Source organism: Onychomys torridus, chromosome 3, assembly GCF_903995425.1.
Source record: "Onychomys torridus chromosome 3, mOncTor1.1, whole genome shotgun sequence".
Classification (NCBI taxonomy): Eukaryota; Metazoa; Chordata; class Mammalia; order Rodentia; family Cricetidae; genus Onychomys; species Onychomys torridus.
This window is the reverse complement of record NC_050445.1, coordinates 142490519-142504970: the sequence shown is the minus strand read 5'-3', so window position 1 is coordinate 142504970 and position 14452 is coordinate 142490519. Positions and strand designations below refer to the sequence as shown.

The window sequence follows — 14452 nt, the reverse complement described above, 5'->3', positions numbered from 1 at the left end:
GCAGAGATGGGAAGATCACAGCAGCTCTCTGGCCCGCCAGTCTAGCCAATTGGTAAGCTCTAGGACCAGTGAAAGATGGCTACCTCAAAAATAAAGTGGGGAGCAATAGGGAAGTCACCAAAAGACAGCCTCTGACCTCCACACTTGCCTGCATCCTCAGACACACACCCCTGTAGTGTCAGACTTTCCCTGGGGAGGCCTGACACAAACATCTATTCACCTCAGATAAGGAAACAATGACAGACCAAAGTCATGATTAAACTACCAAAGTTTAACTTGGCTTTATTTTTTTTTTTCAATTTCTTTAAAAAAAAAAAAAAAAAAAGATTTGAAGCACATACCTCCAAACTTACCTTATCTGACATCCTAAGGTAAATTTCATTTATTATGTCATTGAGTGAAGGCAATGCTCCCTGAATTACCAAGATGAGACATTATATATTTGCATTTATTGTCCTTTTTTAAAAATGTCAAGCATATTGATGGATTTTATCAAACCATGTGATTTATTTTTTTTAATTGTTTAAAGTGCTAAGTATTAACCTGAGTTAGTGGTAGCTTCTACACACCATTTTTAAACATTTGGGTAACTTCATAAGGTCGATAAAAGAATAGAGACAGTCCTGGAAATTAGCTGGAATTGATTTTTTTAATAGTGAAGTAGTTAATATGTTACAAAAATAAATGGTTGGCAGTTTACTCTCACTGCCCATCAGGTAAAATAAAAGCCAGTGGACCTGGACAACGATCAGAGTTCAAGGGGCTGAGGGCTCAGACCCACTCTTCTTTCCTGGCCCTCTCCACCATGAGGGGAAACCAGCAACCCACACTGGTCTCGCTTTTACTGTTTCTGCTTCTTCCCAGAGATGCCACAGCTACTGCAAAACCGTAAGCAATTCTTACTTCAGAAAATTCTGTTGTGTCCTTCCTCCTACTATGTCATCTCCTTCCTGGTCTCCTATGCAGTTATCTGTTCTAGAGACCTCTGAGATATATGGGGAAGTCATCTTGTCAAACAGAACCAGATAAGAATATAGAATTCCTACCAAAAAAAAGGATAGACTGTTTATCATAATGATTCTCAACTTTCCTAATGTTTGACCCTTTAATACAGTTAAAGGTGGTGGTGACCCCCAACCATAAAATTATTTTCATTGCTATTTCACAAATGCAATATTGCTACTGTTGTGAATTATAATGTAAATATCTGTTATGTAAGATATCTTGTAATCCCTGTGAAATGGTCGTTCAGCCCCCTCCCCAAAGAGGTCTCAACCCACAGGTTGAGAACCACTGACTCATAAATGCCCTGCGGTGTCCTGGTGTTGGGAAGTAACTCAGTGTCTCTGTTTCCCTGAGTTGAGGGGCACCCAAGACAAGTGGGTGAGAGACCGTGTGAGTCTCTTTGCTGAAGCCTTCAGAAAACATTTAGGGGCTGCTAGTAGATTTTTAAAAACATGTTAACAAAATTCAGACCCTTCCTGAAGTATCTCACAATATGGAAAAAGAGATATGGTGCACACAAAAAAAGAGAGATAGAAGTAAAGATAGAGAGTCCTCAAATAGAAACAGCCATTGCAGAGGCCTCTGAGAATACCCACAAAGAAAGCCTTAGACTTCATAGGACCTGATATAGGGAAGGGTCCTTGTCAAGTTTGACGAGTTCTTTTGAAATAGGTTTTATGAAATAAAAATTTTCAGGACAGAAAGACACTTTGGAGGTGAGAAGCAATGTGAAACATACAACCTTGCAGAGGGCTACACGTTTGGGTGCCTGACAGTGAACAGCAAGGATGTGCTGGGAAAGGTGTGTTCTCCTCTTGGCGGTGTCTGGTGGTGTCTGCTGATTAACCTAGCTTGGCTTGGCCCGCATCACCAGACAGTGAGGGAAGAAGGGAGCTGAGGTTGCTTCTTAAACTGGATTGAAAAGCAATTCAGCTTCTCCCCACGTGTTGCTCCGTGTTAGTGTCTAGTGTTTCCTGGATGAAAGAGTTGTGGTATTTGTATGGAAGCTGAGGCCACATGCAGTTTGGTTTTTAAGGCTTCCAGTAATGAACCACTAACTCGTTCATGGTTTGGAAATTTGGAGTTTCTAACTATATAATAGCTGTCACACCAGATGGTGTGTGTGTGTGTGTGTGTGTGTGTGTGTGTGTGTGTGTGTACCTGGCACAAACATCTGCCCACCCCAGATAGGGAACCAACAATAGACCAAAACAGTGAATCTTCCAAAGTCCAACTTAGTGAACTAATGCGTTTATTGGGGTTACCTACAAGAATATGAGTCAGGGATTGCTTACAGGAGATGAATAATTCAAAGACAACTGCACAACCAAAAGTTTCACCTCTGTCTGGGTGCTGATTCATGAAAGCTGCATCCCTGGAGCTCTCTGCATGACTTGGAGTTAGTTCTGCTGGTAGGAGAGTCTCTTAGATGCAACTCGGCCTCCCCTCCCCTCCCTCCCCTCCTCTCCCCTTCTCCCCTCACTCTCCTCCCCTCCTCCCCTCTCCTCTCCTAGCCTACCCTACCCTAGCCTAGCCTACCCTACCCTACCCTACCCTACCCTTCTCCTCTCCCTCTCCTCCCCTCCTTCCCTCCCCTCTCTTCTCTCCTCTCCTCCCCTCCCCTCCATTCCTCTCCTCCCTCCCTCCCCTTCCCTCCCTCCTCCCCTCTCCTCTCCTAGCCTACCCTACCCTAGCCTACCCTACCCTACCCTCCTCCCCTCTCCTTTCCTACTGCTTCTGTAACCATGGAGAGACCTCATCAATCCTGCTAGCTTCAGCTTTCCTGAACTCCTAAGATTTACTTCTTGAGTCTCGTGTACCTCCCTCCTCCCTCCAGGAAGGAATGTTTCAATTTGGAGGAAATTGCTACACAGCAATAACTTTTTTTCAATTTGGAGGAAATTGCTACACAGCAATAACTTGAATTGATTGCCCAAGGTCTCTAATATCCTGTGGGTGAACAATCTCACCAGAGAATCATGTCAGTGTTTAATGTGGGGTTTCATGGTGACCTCTGGGGAACCCAATCTTGCTGAAACCGATGGCTAATGACAATATAAAATACACTAGGAAAAAGCCACAGTAATGATGTCTTTTGAATCCTTCACAGTTAAATCCTCTTCTCCACAGACAATATGTGGTGCTGGTCCCATCACAGCTCTATGCAGGAGTTTCTGAAAAGGCCTGTGTCAACCTCCACCACCTGAATGAGACTGTGACACTCGACATACTTCTAGAGCATGAAACCCAGATCACAAGCCTCCTCACAGGCCAGGCGGTGAAGGAGGATTCCTTCTATTGCAGCCCTTTCATGGTCAGTGTCCTTCCTGTGATGTGTGGTGCTGGTAGAGAAAGAGTAATTGAGTTGAACTTTATGTTCTCATCCATCAAAAAAAAAGTATCTTAAGGAAAAAACGAGTGCAAAGGAAACTTAAATTTTCTTTTTATGATACAAACAGATCTAACCAGGTGCTTGAAAGGTGACCGAAGCTATAGGAAAGATTTAATTTACCTTAAAATGAACTTCTAAGGTCAATATTATTTATACTTTTACAGATATAAGTATTGAGATTCTATTTTAAGATTTATTTTCACCTTATGTGTCTCTGTGTATGTGCACACGAGTGCTGGTAATCACTGAGGCCTGAAGAGGGCACCCTTGAGCTAGAGCTGTGGACAGTTGTGAGCCTCCTGACGTGGATGTGGGACCATAATTCCTCTGCAAGAGCAGTGTGTGTTCTTAACAGTTGAGTCATCTCTCCAGCCCTTGAACACAGATTCTTAAAAGCCAAGTTACTCATGTAAGACAGATGGCTGATGCTGGCCTTGGAAGGTGGAATATGATATTATTTTTAATACCAAGACTTTGCTGTGAAAATGTAAAGACACCATCTCATTCACTTTCCTGACTGCACTGAAGAATGGTCTATTGTTTTCTCCCTCAATCTAAGTGTGAATTGTTAACATCACATTACACAATCATAGTCATCTGTGGATGTAACAGGAAACTGAGTCCTTGACATTCCCTTGCCAGCTCTCAAGGATTCGCAAAGAAACCAGACACCTATAAAAGCTGAGCACTCGGAAGTGGGTCTGAGCATACTCTTCCCACGCTTCTGTCTTGCAGATCTCAGGTTTGCCATCATCCTCAGCATTCATTACAGTGCAGATACAGGGGCCAACCCAGCACTTCACAAAGAGGAAGCTGATGCAGATAACAAAAGCAGACAGCCTAGTCTTTGTCCAGACAGACAAACCCATATACAAACCAGGACAAACAGGTATAAGGAACTAACTGAGCAAGGACAGCTGTGGGGCTGCTGGTGGGTGGTATTCTTTATGACTGAACTGCAGTCATGGGATCTCTGGCCCTGGGTTCCCACTTGGGGGCATCTCACAGAAAAAAAAAAAAAATCTCTGTTTCAGTGAAATTCCGTGTTGTCTCTGTGGACATCAGTTTTGGCCCATTGAATGAAACGGTGAGTCTCCTTTTGGTGGGTGAATTCAAATCAGCAAACATTTAAGTCTGATTCATTAAAAAAAAAAAAAAAAAACACCTGAAACTCATGAAAGAGATACCTAAATCTACCACAGGAGATTGCCTGAGAGTATCCATGCCAGAAGCATATGCAATGGTAGCATTCAGGCAATTCACCAACTACATTCTTAAAGTAGATAAAGCATTCAAAATCAAGCAGGGCCTGGTGATGCATTCTTCTAATCCCAGGATATAGAAAGCTAAGTTGAAGGATTACAAGGCCCTGGCCTGCCTGGACCACACAGTAAGATGCTGTCTAAAAAATAACAACAAAAAAATGTTCTTTTAAAAGATTTCAGTCACTTTCAGAAGTGTATTCAGTTTCTCTTAAGCAAATATCATTTGTGAAATAATAATATATTTATTATTCAGATCTTTTATCCATATAGATTTCCTCAGATGTATGCTAGTCATAAAATGAAATCTGTGACTTCTTAAGAGATTTATGTCCCATACTCAGGAGGCAGAGGCAGGTGGATCTCTGTAAGTTCGAGGCCAGCCTGTCTACAGAGCGAGTTCCAGACAGCCAGGGCTATACATAGAAACCCTGTCTTGAAAAACCAGAGAGAGAGAGAGAGAGAGAGAGAGAGAGAGAGAGAGAGAGAGAGAGATTTATGTCCCAAACTAAACATGTAAAAAGCTATGGATCAAACAGGGGACCTTTCCTAGTTTAGAGGAGAAAAACAGAGACTTTGTTCCTCTGTGCTAGAGGCTTTATCTCCTGATGTCATGATGGTCTCTGACGTCCATGAATATGTGGGACTTGATAGGTGAAAAAGAAAAGGAAGGCATGAATTTGGGTGGGTAGAGAAGAGGGTGTGGATCTGGGAGGAGTGTGGGAGAGGTGAATATGGTCAAAACTCATGGTACAAAATTCACAAAGCACTAATTAAAAAGGAAAATGGTATGGAACAAGGGAATTAAAAAGGAAAATGGTATGGAACAAGGGAATTAAAAAGGAAAATGGTATGGAACAAGGGAATTAAAAAGGAAAATGGTATGGAGCAAGGAAATTAAAAAGGAAAATGGTATGGAACAAGGAAATTAAAAAGGAAAATGGTATGGAACAAGGGAATAAATCGTGGACGGGATGGAAAGGGAAGCAATTAAGTTCAGTAAAATTTTTAGACTGTAATTTTTAAAAGATAATCTCTTTCTAAATTCCAGCACACACTCATACTATTTTTTTTCTTTTCAGTTCCCTGTCATTTATATTGAGGTAAGTAACAAACTGTCCATCTAAGTTAGAATGAGGGCACCCTATGAGTCACATCAAATTTCTTTTCTCCTTTTACATGCCTCCTCGACTAAACAATTTTTTTTTCCTAACTCAAGTTATTTGGAAAAGTAAAACTTAAAGGATTGCAGTTCTTTAGGGTGGTGTGATTTCATGACTCTTCAAATATGGCCAAAATAAACATACATATCAAAAAGATGTTTATCATGACACACATAGGCAGGGTCTCCCTTCTGACCTGCTTGGCTTCCAATATCAGACAAGATCGAAGCATCTGGGATGCCATGGCTATAGGATTGATAGGATCCCACAGCTAGGGACCACACTGCCTAGTATTCAGTCTGGAATTCCTTTTAAAAGTGGGCTAACAATTTTAGCACTAATTCAACAACCACTTATTCAACTCCCAGTGTTATTATTACCTGAAAAGCTGACCTCTAATCAAACTGTATGTATTGATTGTTCACTGCAGAATCCCAAGAGGAACCGAATTTTTCAGTGGCAAAATATGGATCTACCAGTAGGACTCCTCCAGCTCTCTTTCCCACTGTCAGATGAGCCAGCTCTAGGTAGCTACAAGGTTGTAGTGCAGAAGGACTCAGGGAAGAAAATAGAGCACTCCTTCGAAGTGGACGAATACGGTAAGAATTCTCCAAGTATCAGGCATTTATGACAGTGGAATCTTTTAGGTTACTTTTGTGTGTATATGTGAGGTGTATGCATGTATGTGCATGTTGAGGGTGGTATGCGCTTACTCTGTGTGTGCATATGTGGATGGTAAAAGTCAATATCAGAAAGCCAAACAAAAAACCATCACTCTCAAAGCTCCCCAGAGCTGCTCTGACAATCACATAATCAGATAAATGGCAAATCACAGAAAATGGCTGACAAGTTCTGAAGTGGGTATGGGTTAGTCAGAGCATTGAGGGAGTTGGGGTGGGGGAAGGTGAACATCTTCAGCTGCCAGAGTGGAAGATTCATGGGAACCAGTGGAAGAGTCTGCAGAAATCTGGCACCTCTGATATTTCTCCATTAAGTAGATCTACAACTAGGTGTCTGGTGGGGAACTGGGGATGTCTGTCACAATAGCTAGCATTTGGTAAAAATAAGAGAGGGGGTAGGGAGAGGGAGGGAAAGAAGGAGGGGGAGAGGAGAGAGAGAGAGAGAGAGAGAGAGAGAGAGAGAGAGAGAGAGAGAGAGCGAGCACTTGAACCCATTGGCCCTCTGTTCCTCCATCTAACTGTGGTAGTCTTCAGACTCAGGGACCATCCACCTGCCTTTGAAATCTTGCACAAAATCAGAGAAGAGGAGTCTGGGAAGTGCAGTCCCAACTACACCAAGTTAGCACTCTACAAACTGCTCACAGTAATGAACAACAGCATCTCTTTCCTTGTGTTGACACTGGTGTTCTTTCCAGTGACTCTATGTCATAGATTCCTCTAAGGAATCCATTGGTAATATTTATAAGGTCTCCTACCTACTCTCACCTCCTTTTTTCCCCTATTCAAAACAGTTTTACCCAAATTTGAGGTGCAAGTAAAAATGCCCAAGACTATTGCTTTCCTGGAAGAGGAATTTGTTGTATCTGCCTGTGGCTTGTGAGTTACATTTCTTTCATCTTATTTTGATGTCCATATTCTATTTGAGAGGGTTATTTTTAAATAGTATTTAGTGATGCATTACTTATCAGTGCATACAAGCATTAGAAGGGGTTTGCAAGATTAAAGCTATAGCCAGGAGGCTAAACCTCACCAACCTCACAGCTAGGCTAAGGGGAGATTTTCAGACATTGTTCTACCTACAGAAATCTAGCTACACATCTAAGGCAAGAGTTAAAAATTCTCCACCACAACATGAGTCACAGGTCATTCTACAACAGCAAACTAATTCCAGCCTTGCATGATGCCCTCCCATCATATGCAGCTGAAACACACTGAGTCATCAGGGTATTATTAATAAATCATGTTTTTATTTTGTAGCTACTACTTTCCCAAATAATCTTCTCACTTACTATTTTAAAAGACTTAAAAATATAGTCTTTATATATCTTTCTCTCATTTTTTACCTAAAATAATTTTGGTAATCTGACAGCAGAGACAGTCAAGTTTTAATTATTATATGGGTATGTACATGGGCAGGTGTGGGGATGTGGGGATATGCCATATACATGGGCAGGTGCCTAAGAAGGACAGAGGTATCAGATCCACTAAAGCACTGAAGCTGGAGTTGCAGGCAGTTGTGAGCCACCCTACATGGGTGCTGGGAACAGAACTCAGGTCCTCTGGAAGGGCAGGAAGCACTCTTTTTTATGTGTAGGGTGTTTTGCCCACAGGTATGTCAATCAATGTACATGCATGCCTGATGCCTACAAAAGCCAGAAAGGGGTGTCAGATTCCTGGGAACTAGAGCTACAGACAGTTCTGGACCACCAGGTGGGTGCTGAAAAATCAAACCTGGGTCCTCTGGAAGAGCAACAGGTGCTCTTAACTGCTAAGCCATCTCTCCAGTGCACAGATCAGTCTTAATAATAAAACCTCAACTGAAAGGAGATAAAAGGCTGGGTGTGGTGGCCTTTAATCCCAGCACTCAGGAGACAGAGGCAGATCTCTGAGTTAACACCAGCCTGGTCTACACAGTGAGTTCCAAGCCATCCAGGGCTACATAATGAGACCCTGTCTCAAAAAAAAAAAAAGAAAGAAAGAAAGAAAGAAAACAAAAGAAGGAAAGAGGAAGGAAGGAAGGAAGGAGGGAGGGAGGGAGGGAGAAAGAGAATCTTAGAAAAATACTAAATCAGTATCTTTCCACTTAGAGACATTTTCAAATAGCTCATAGACTCCTTTGTCTTAGAACTATAGGTATACTTCCATCCCCACTTAGATGTCAGGATACAGCCTGCTATCTGCACAAGCTGTTCTAGAGTGCAGACACCAGCGACATAAAACAGGTGCCTTAGGTGAATACAATGGACCAGTGAATGGGTTGGGTGAAGAGACATCTGTATCATTCACACTCAATGGCATTTAGAATGATCATTTTATTGTTCTAGATACACATATGGAAAGCCTGTTCCTGGTCTGGTGACAATTAGAGTGTGCAGAATGTATTCACGATACCGCTCCAACTGCCATGGCCAAAGTTCACAAAGTATCTGTGAAGAGTTCAGCAAACAAGTATGTATGAACTACTCTCTAGTTCTTACTTTCTCCTGAGCTACAGTGCTAAATGCAACACGACTAGGGATACATTTGAAATGTTGGAGTAAAGGAAGAAATGTGAGAATGCCTGATTATGGTAGGAGCCCAGGTGAAGATGGAGCTTATGGATCTGTGATTGCATACATTTGGCCAATTATGTGATTTTTCTTGCCAATAGCAATCAACGTGCCAAGTTCTAAAAGAATAAAAAAGTGTTCAAAGCTGGCTTTTGTCACAGAATAGGTCAGGTGTTAAGAACTGGGATAGCGTGAGGATCCAGTAGCATGTGATTTCCAAATGGTAAAGGAAAAATAATGAACAGTGAATGAACATCTGGCCCAGAAGATGAAGACCTAGAAAATAGCAATTAGAGGACCTATTTAATGTTGCAGAGGAGGGTTAATGAGAAAAAATAAGGAAAACAATTGAGAGTAGAATATGTTGCATTGAAAACATTTGCTGTAGCTGAGTATAGAGGCTCACACCAGTAACCCTAATAATTGAGAATTAATGGCAAGAGCAGGAGTTCAAGGTCAACTTGGCTATATAATGAGGTCAAAGCCAGTGTGGGCTAAAAGAGTATCTCTCTCAAAAAATACTGGTGGACCTAGAGAGATGGCTCAGTGGTTAAGAGCACTGGCTGCTCTTGCTGAGGATCTAGGTTCAATTCCCAACACCCACATGGCAGCTCCCATTCCAGGAGAATCCAACACCCTCTTCTAAAAATGTCCTGATAAAACCCACTACCATATACAATGAATATCGACTAATATATCAATATACTATAATAAAAAAACATACATCCCATAGTCAATGTTGAACTACAGGTAGTTATAGAAGCCTCTTAGAAAATGTTATGCCTGAGTTGAGTTTTGAAAAGCAAGGACTGTTGACCAAGGGAAGAATGGAAAGAAAGAATATTATCATTTGAGGAGCAACATATGCAAAGAGCTATAATTACAGAATATGATGGCACACTTGGAAACTCTAGGACAGTTGATATAGTAGAAAGAGGGTCCATTTTTGGAAGAGAGGAGAGGCAAAGGCTGGCTATAAATAACCCAGAGATTAACAAAGAAGCCATTCATCTTTGGAATTGGAAAAGGATACACATCAAATTGTTGTGGAATATTAGTTTAAGATGTGTTACATTCATTTGTGCTGTGGAATATTTGTTTAATGATGCAAAGATATGTTGTGTTCTTTTATGTTGCATTTGTTTAACTCTGTGAAGCTATGTTACTTTGCCTGCCTAAAACACCTGATTGGTCTAATAAAGAGCTGATGTCCAATAGCCAGGCAGGAGAAAGAAATAGGTAGGGCTGGTGGAGAGAGGGAATAAATAAGAGGAGAAATCTAGGGAAGAGAGGAGGAAGGAGTAAAAAAGGAGAGGAGGACACCAAGGGCCAGCCACACAGCCATACAGCCACACAGCCACACAGCCAGACATGGAGAAGAAGAAAAGAAAGATATGTAGAATAGAGAAAGGTTAAAAGCCCAGGGCAAAACATAGTTAATGAGAAACGGGATAATTTAAGTTAAATTAGAAAAGCTGCCTAGAAACAAGCCAAGCTAAGGCCAGGCATTCATAAGTAAGAATAAGTCTCCATGTATTTACTGAGGAGCTGAGTGGTGGGCCCCCAAAGAGAAAAAAACAAACAACTACACCAAATAGGTATCTGAATGCTTAAAATGTTTTTGTAAACTTAAAACTGGCATTTTGATGGCAAATCAGAGAACTTGGGAACTCTCTCCCCTTCTCTTCAGGCAGATGATAAAGGATGTTTCAGACAAGTTATAAAAACCAAAGTATTTCAGCCAAGACAGAAGGGCTATGACATGAAAATAGAAGTGGAAGCCAAAGTCAAAGAGGAGGGAACAGGTCTGTATTGTTTTTAATAATTTCAATTAAGTGGGAAATTATCAGACTTCCATTCCTTTTGGAATACTTTATAGATTCTGTGTATTATGAAAATGACAGGTCACTGATATCAAGAAATTTAATATATGTGTGTTTGTGTGCATGTGTAGAGCTGTGATCTAATTCCCATAAAGAATGTGGAATTTAAGGAAAAAGTGGATTTGAAGAGAAGCAATTAATTCTAATGCAGACAAAAGGGGGGGCTCTTAAGGTTGCATTTGATGCACTTTGTGGAAGATGAGTGACGTTTTGAAAGATTAACAATGAGCAGGAAAGCACACCAGCACAGTCATTCTCAAAATGGAGGAAATTGAGCCAGACAATGAGGAACATACACTTGGTTCTGAAAATCATGGCTAGCTTCAGATATGTTTGATAATGGCCTAAATAAACTGATTGTTTCTAATAGGGCTAACAGAAGATACAGGATAAATTTTAAAAGTATTGGATACGATGACTCATAAAATTATTCAAAGATTGTAATAATGGAGGAGAGCTGAGGTAGAAGGTGAATTTGGGATACACACACTGAATTCTCTTGTTTTTTTCCTCAGGAATGGAACTATCTGGTTATGGATCTTGTGAAATAACAAATACCTTAAGCAAACTGACATTTACTAAAGCAGATACACATTACAGGCCCGGGCTACCTTTCTTTGGGCAGGTAAAATATTTTCCTCCATAATCATACTTAGGGGCATGATTTTTATGTGCATACATTTGTGTGGTGGTGGTGGTGGTATATATAAATATGTATACATCTTTACATGAATGTAGGCACACATGTATTATGTGGGTACAGGTGTGCTTGTCCAGTACATGTAGGAAGGCTCAAGGTTAACATCAGGAGTCTTCCTCAGGCTTATTCTCCACCTTATTCATCGAGGCAGGGTCTCTCACTTGAACTCAGAGCTTGACAATTCTGGCAAGTCTAGCTAGCCAACTTACTTCAGGCATCCGCTCTCTCAACAGTCCAAGCTCTGGAATCATAGGCAGGCTGTCACGTCACTCGGCATTTATGCAGTGCTGAGAATCTGAGCCCTCGTGCACACATAAGAAGCATTTCATCCACTGAGCCATCTACCCAACCCCAGGCATAAGACTTTTAAAAAAATGTTTTGATTGCAAAATCAAAATATATTACAACAATTATTTAGAATAAAGAAATTATAACAAATTTCACATTTCTCATGGATAGAGAAACGTTGGAAAACAAAGCAAAAAAATTTTTTTTCAAGACAGGGTTTCTCTGTGTAGTTTTGGTGCATGTCTTAGAACTTGTTCTGTAGACCAGGCTGGCCTCAAACTCACAGAGATCCGCCTGGCTCTTCCTCCCAAGTGCTGGGATTAAAGGCGTGCGCCGCCACCTTCCAGCTAACAAAGCAAATTTTTAAACAACTTCCTTTCACGAATCTGTAATACATTTTTTTCTGTGTGGTTTGGCTGTGTTCTCTTTGATTCCTTCTTTATAAAGAAGGATTTTCTAATGCAGTTTCCCACAGAAATAATTTTCAAAAAGAAATTGTGTTAGTCAGCTTCCCATTACTATAACACAATACACGAGACCATTAACTTACAAAGGTAAAAAGTTTATTTGGGCCCAGAATCTTGGAAGTCTCAGTCCATTATGAGTTGTGTCTGTGGTGGTACCACCCATTACAGTAGAAGCATAAAGAAAGACAAATTCTCCCTCTCATGACAGAGAGAGAGAGAGAGAGAGAGAGAGAGAGAGAGAACCGAGATGCCAGCCTCCTTCGACAAAGAACTCCCAGTGACCTGAGGACTTCAACCCCAGCCCTCCTACCTACCACACTACACTGGGGTCCAAGACTTCAGGAGACATTTAACATCCAAAAGATACCAACAATCTTTTGTCTAAAAGATGAAATTTTTAATTACTGAAAACTGTTAAAGTCTTCTTTTTCAGTGCTAAAGCAATGTTTTGTCACAGCAAGGTTGGTAAACTTTAGGACAGATAATACAATTGTGTAAACTGCTTGTTTCCTTTTACATAATATAGATAAGGTTTCAGGCATTTCTCAAATTTGCCTTCATAGCAAATAATCTTTGGACTAAGTTTATAAGCAATTTCCTCATTCATGTTTTGGATTTTATATCTTTTACACTTTCTTCATTCATTTTAATATTTCACATCAAGTTGGAAAAGACACTGATGAGTACGTTGTGGTTTGGCAAGGCCATCACAGAGAGAAAATCATGAGAAAACTGAAACATGTGAGTTCTCTAGAAATTCAGGATAGGAAGGAAGATGGTGGCCAACCAGCTGGGGAAGTCAGGGCAGGAACTCAAGGCAGGAGCCTAGAGGTAAGAACAGAAGCAGAGGCTGTGGAGGCGTGCTGCTCACTGGCTTGCTCCTTATGGTTTGATTGGTTTACTTTTTTATGCAACCCAGGACCACCTGTCCAGTGGTGGGCCCACTCACAATGGACCGGGCCCTCCCACATCATCAATAAAGAAGATGAACCATAGACTTGCCCACAGGCCAATCCGGTGGAAGCCATTTTCTCAGTTCAGTTTCCCTCTCCTAAAAGGACTCTAGCTTGTGTCCCACTGACATAAAACTAACCAGCACACAGAGTTGGGGAGATGGCTCAGTAGTTAAGAGCACTTACTACTCTTCCTGAGGACCTGAGTTCAATTCCCAGCACCCACATAAGGCAGATTACAACTACCTGTAACTCTATCCCCAGGGGGATCTGACACCTCTAACCTCTGAGAACTTGCATTTATGTGCATATACCCCCACATATACACACACATACATGTAATTAAAATAATTTTAAGAATAAATCTAAAAACAAAAAACTAACCAGTACAAACCTTATCTTATTAAAAAAAAAAAAAAAGAGCATAAGCTATGATGGATAGGTTCATTAACTAGATATAATCATTCTACATTACATGAAGTTATCAAGACATAACATCATAGTGCACTCTAAAATTGTACAGCATTACTGTTTTCAATTAAAAATAATAAAATAAGGGGCTGGAGAGATGTCTCAGTGGCTAAGAACACTAACTGCACGTTCAGAGGACCCAGGGTCAATTTCCAGCCCCCACATGGCAGCTCACAACTACTTCGAACTCAGAGGACCTGACATCCTCTTCTGAATTCTGAGGGCACCAGACACACACATGGCACACAGACACCATGCAGACCAAACACCCATACACATAAAATAAAATGTAAATAAAATCAATTAAAAAATAAAATAAAAATAAACTATCAGTTTTCAATATCATGAGGAATATTTAAAAGAAACATCACAGATTAAGACTCAGAAAGTGTCTCATTTGCAGATGCAAAGATCTTCAGTAAAGGACAGGGACAGAGCAAGAAACAAGACATAAACAGAATGGACTGGAAAGACACGGCATGACTAGCTTGCCTTTGTAACCAGCTACCACTTTCCTGTTTCTAGGTTCTTCTTGTTGATGAGAAGGATCAGCCAATGCCCAACAAAAACATATCTGTCCGAGTGGATCTAGCTAGGTACCAGTCCACTTTTACAACTGATGAGCATGGCTTGGTCAAC

General features: G+C 40.9%; 1 protein-coding gene across 1 annotated transcript in view; it reads left to right on the top strand.

The window, feature by feature from the left end:
* Positions 1-805: 805 nt before the first annotated feature.
* The window catches only part of LOC118580292 (pregnancy zone protein-like), a 48876-nt gene continuing 35229 nt past the window's right edge, over positions 806-14452 (top strand). Inside the window, exons 1-11 of the mRNA XM_036181958.1 lie at positions 806-888; positions 3136-3319; positions 4133-4286; positions 4432-4484; positions 5742-5762; positions 6253-6421; positions 7294-7378; positions 8827-8950; positions 10742-10856; positions 11450-11559; positions 14339-14452. The exon at positions 14339-14452 is cut by the window's right edge and continues 48 nt beyond it. Coding sequence (XP_036037851.1) covers positions 806-888; positions 3136-3319; positions 4133-4286; positions 4432-4484; positions 5742-5762; positions 6253-6421; positions 7294-7378; positions 8827-8950; positions 10742-10856; positions 11450-11559; positions 14339-14452 — 1212 coding nt within the window. The remainder of the gene's footprint in view (positions 889-3135; positions 3320-4132; positions 4287-4431; positions 4485-5741; positions 5763-6252; positions 6422-7293; positions 7379-8826; positions 8951-10741; positions 10857-11449; positions 11560-14338) is intronic.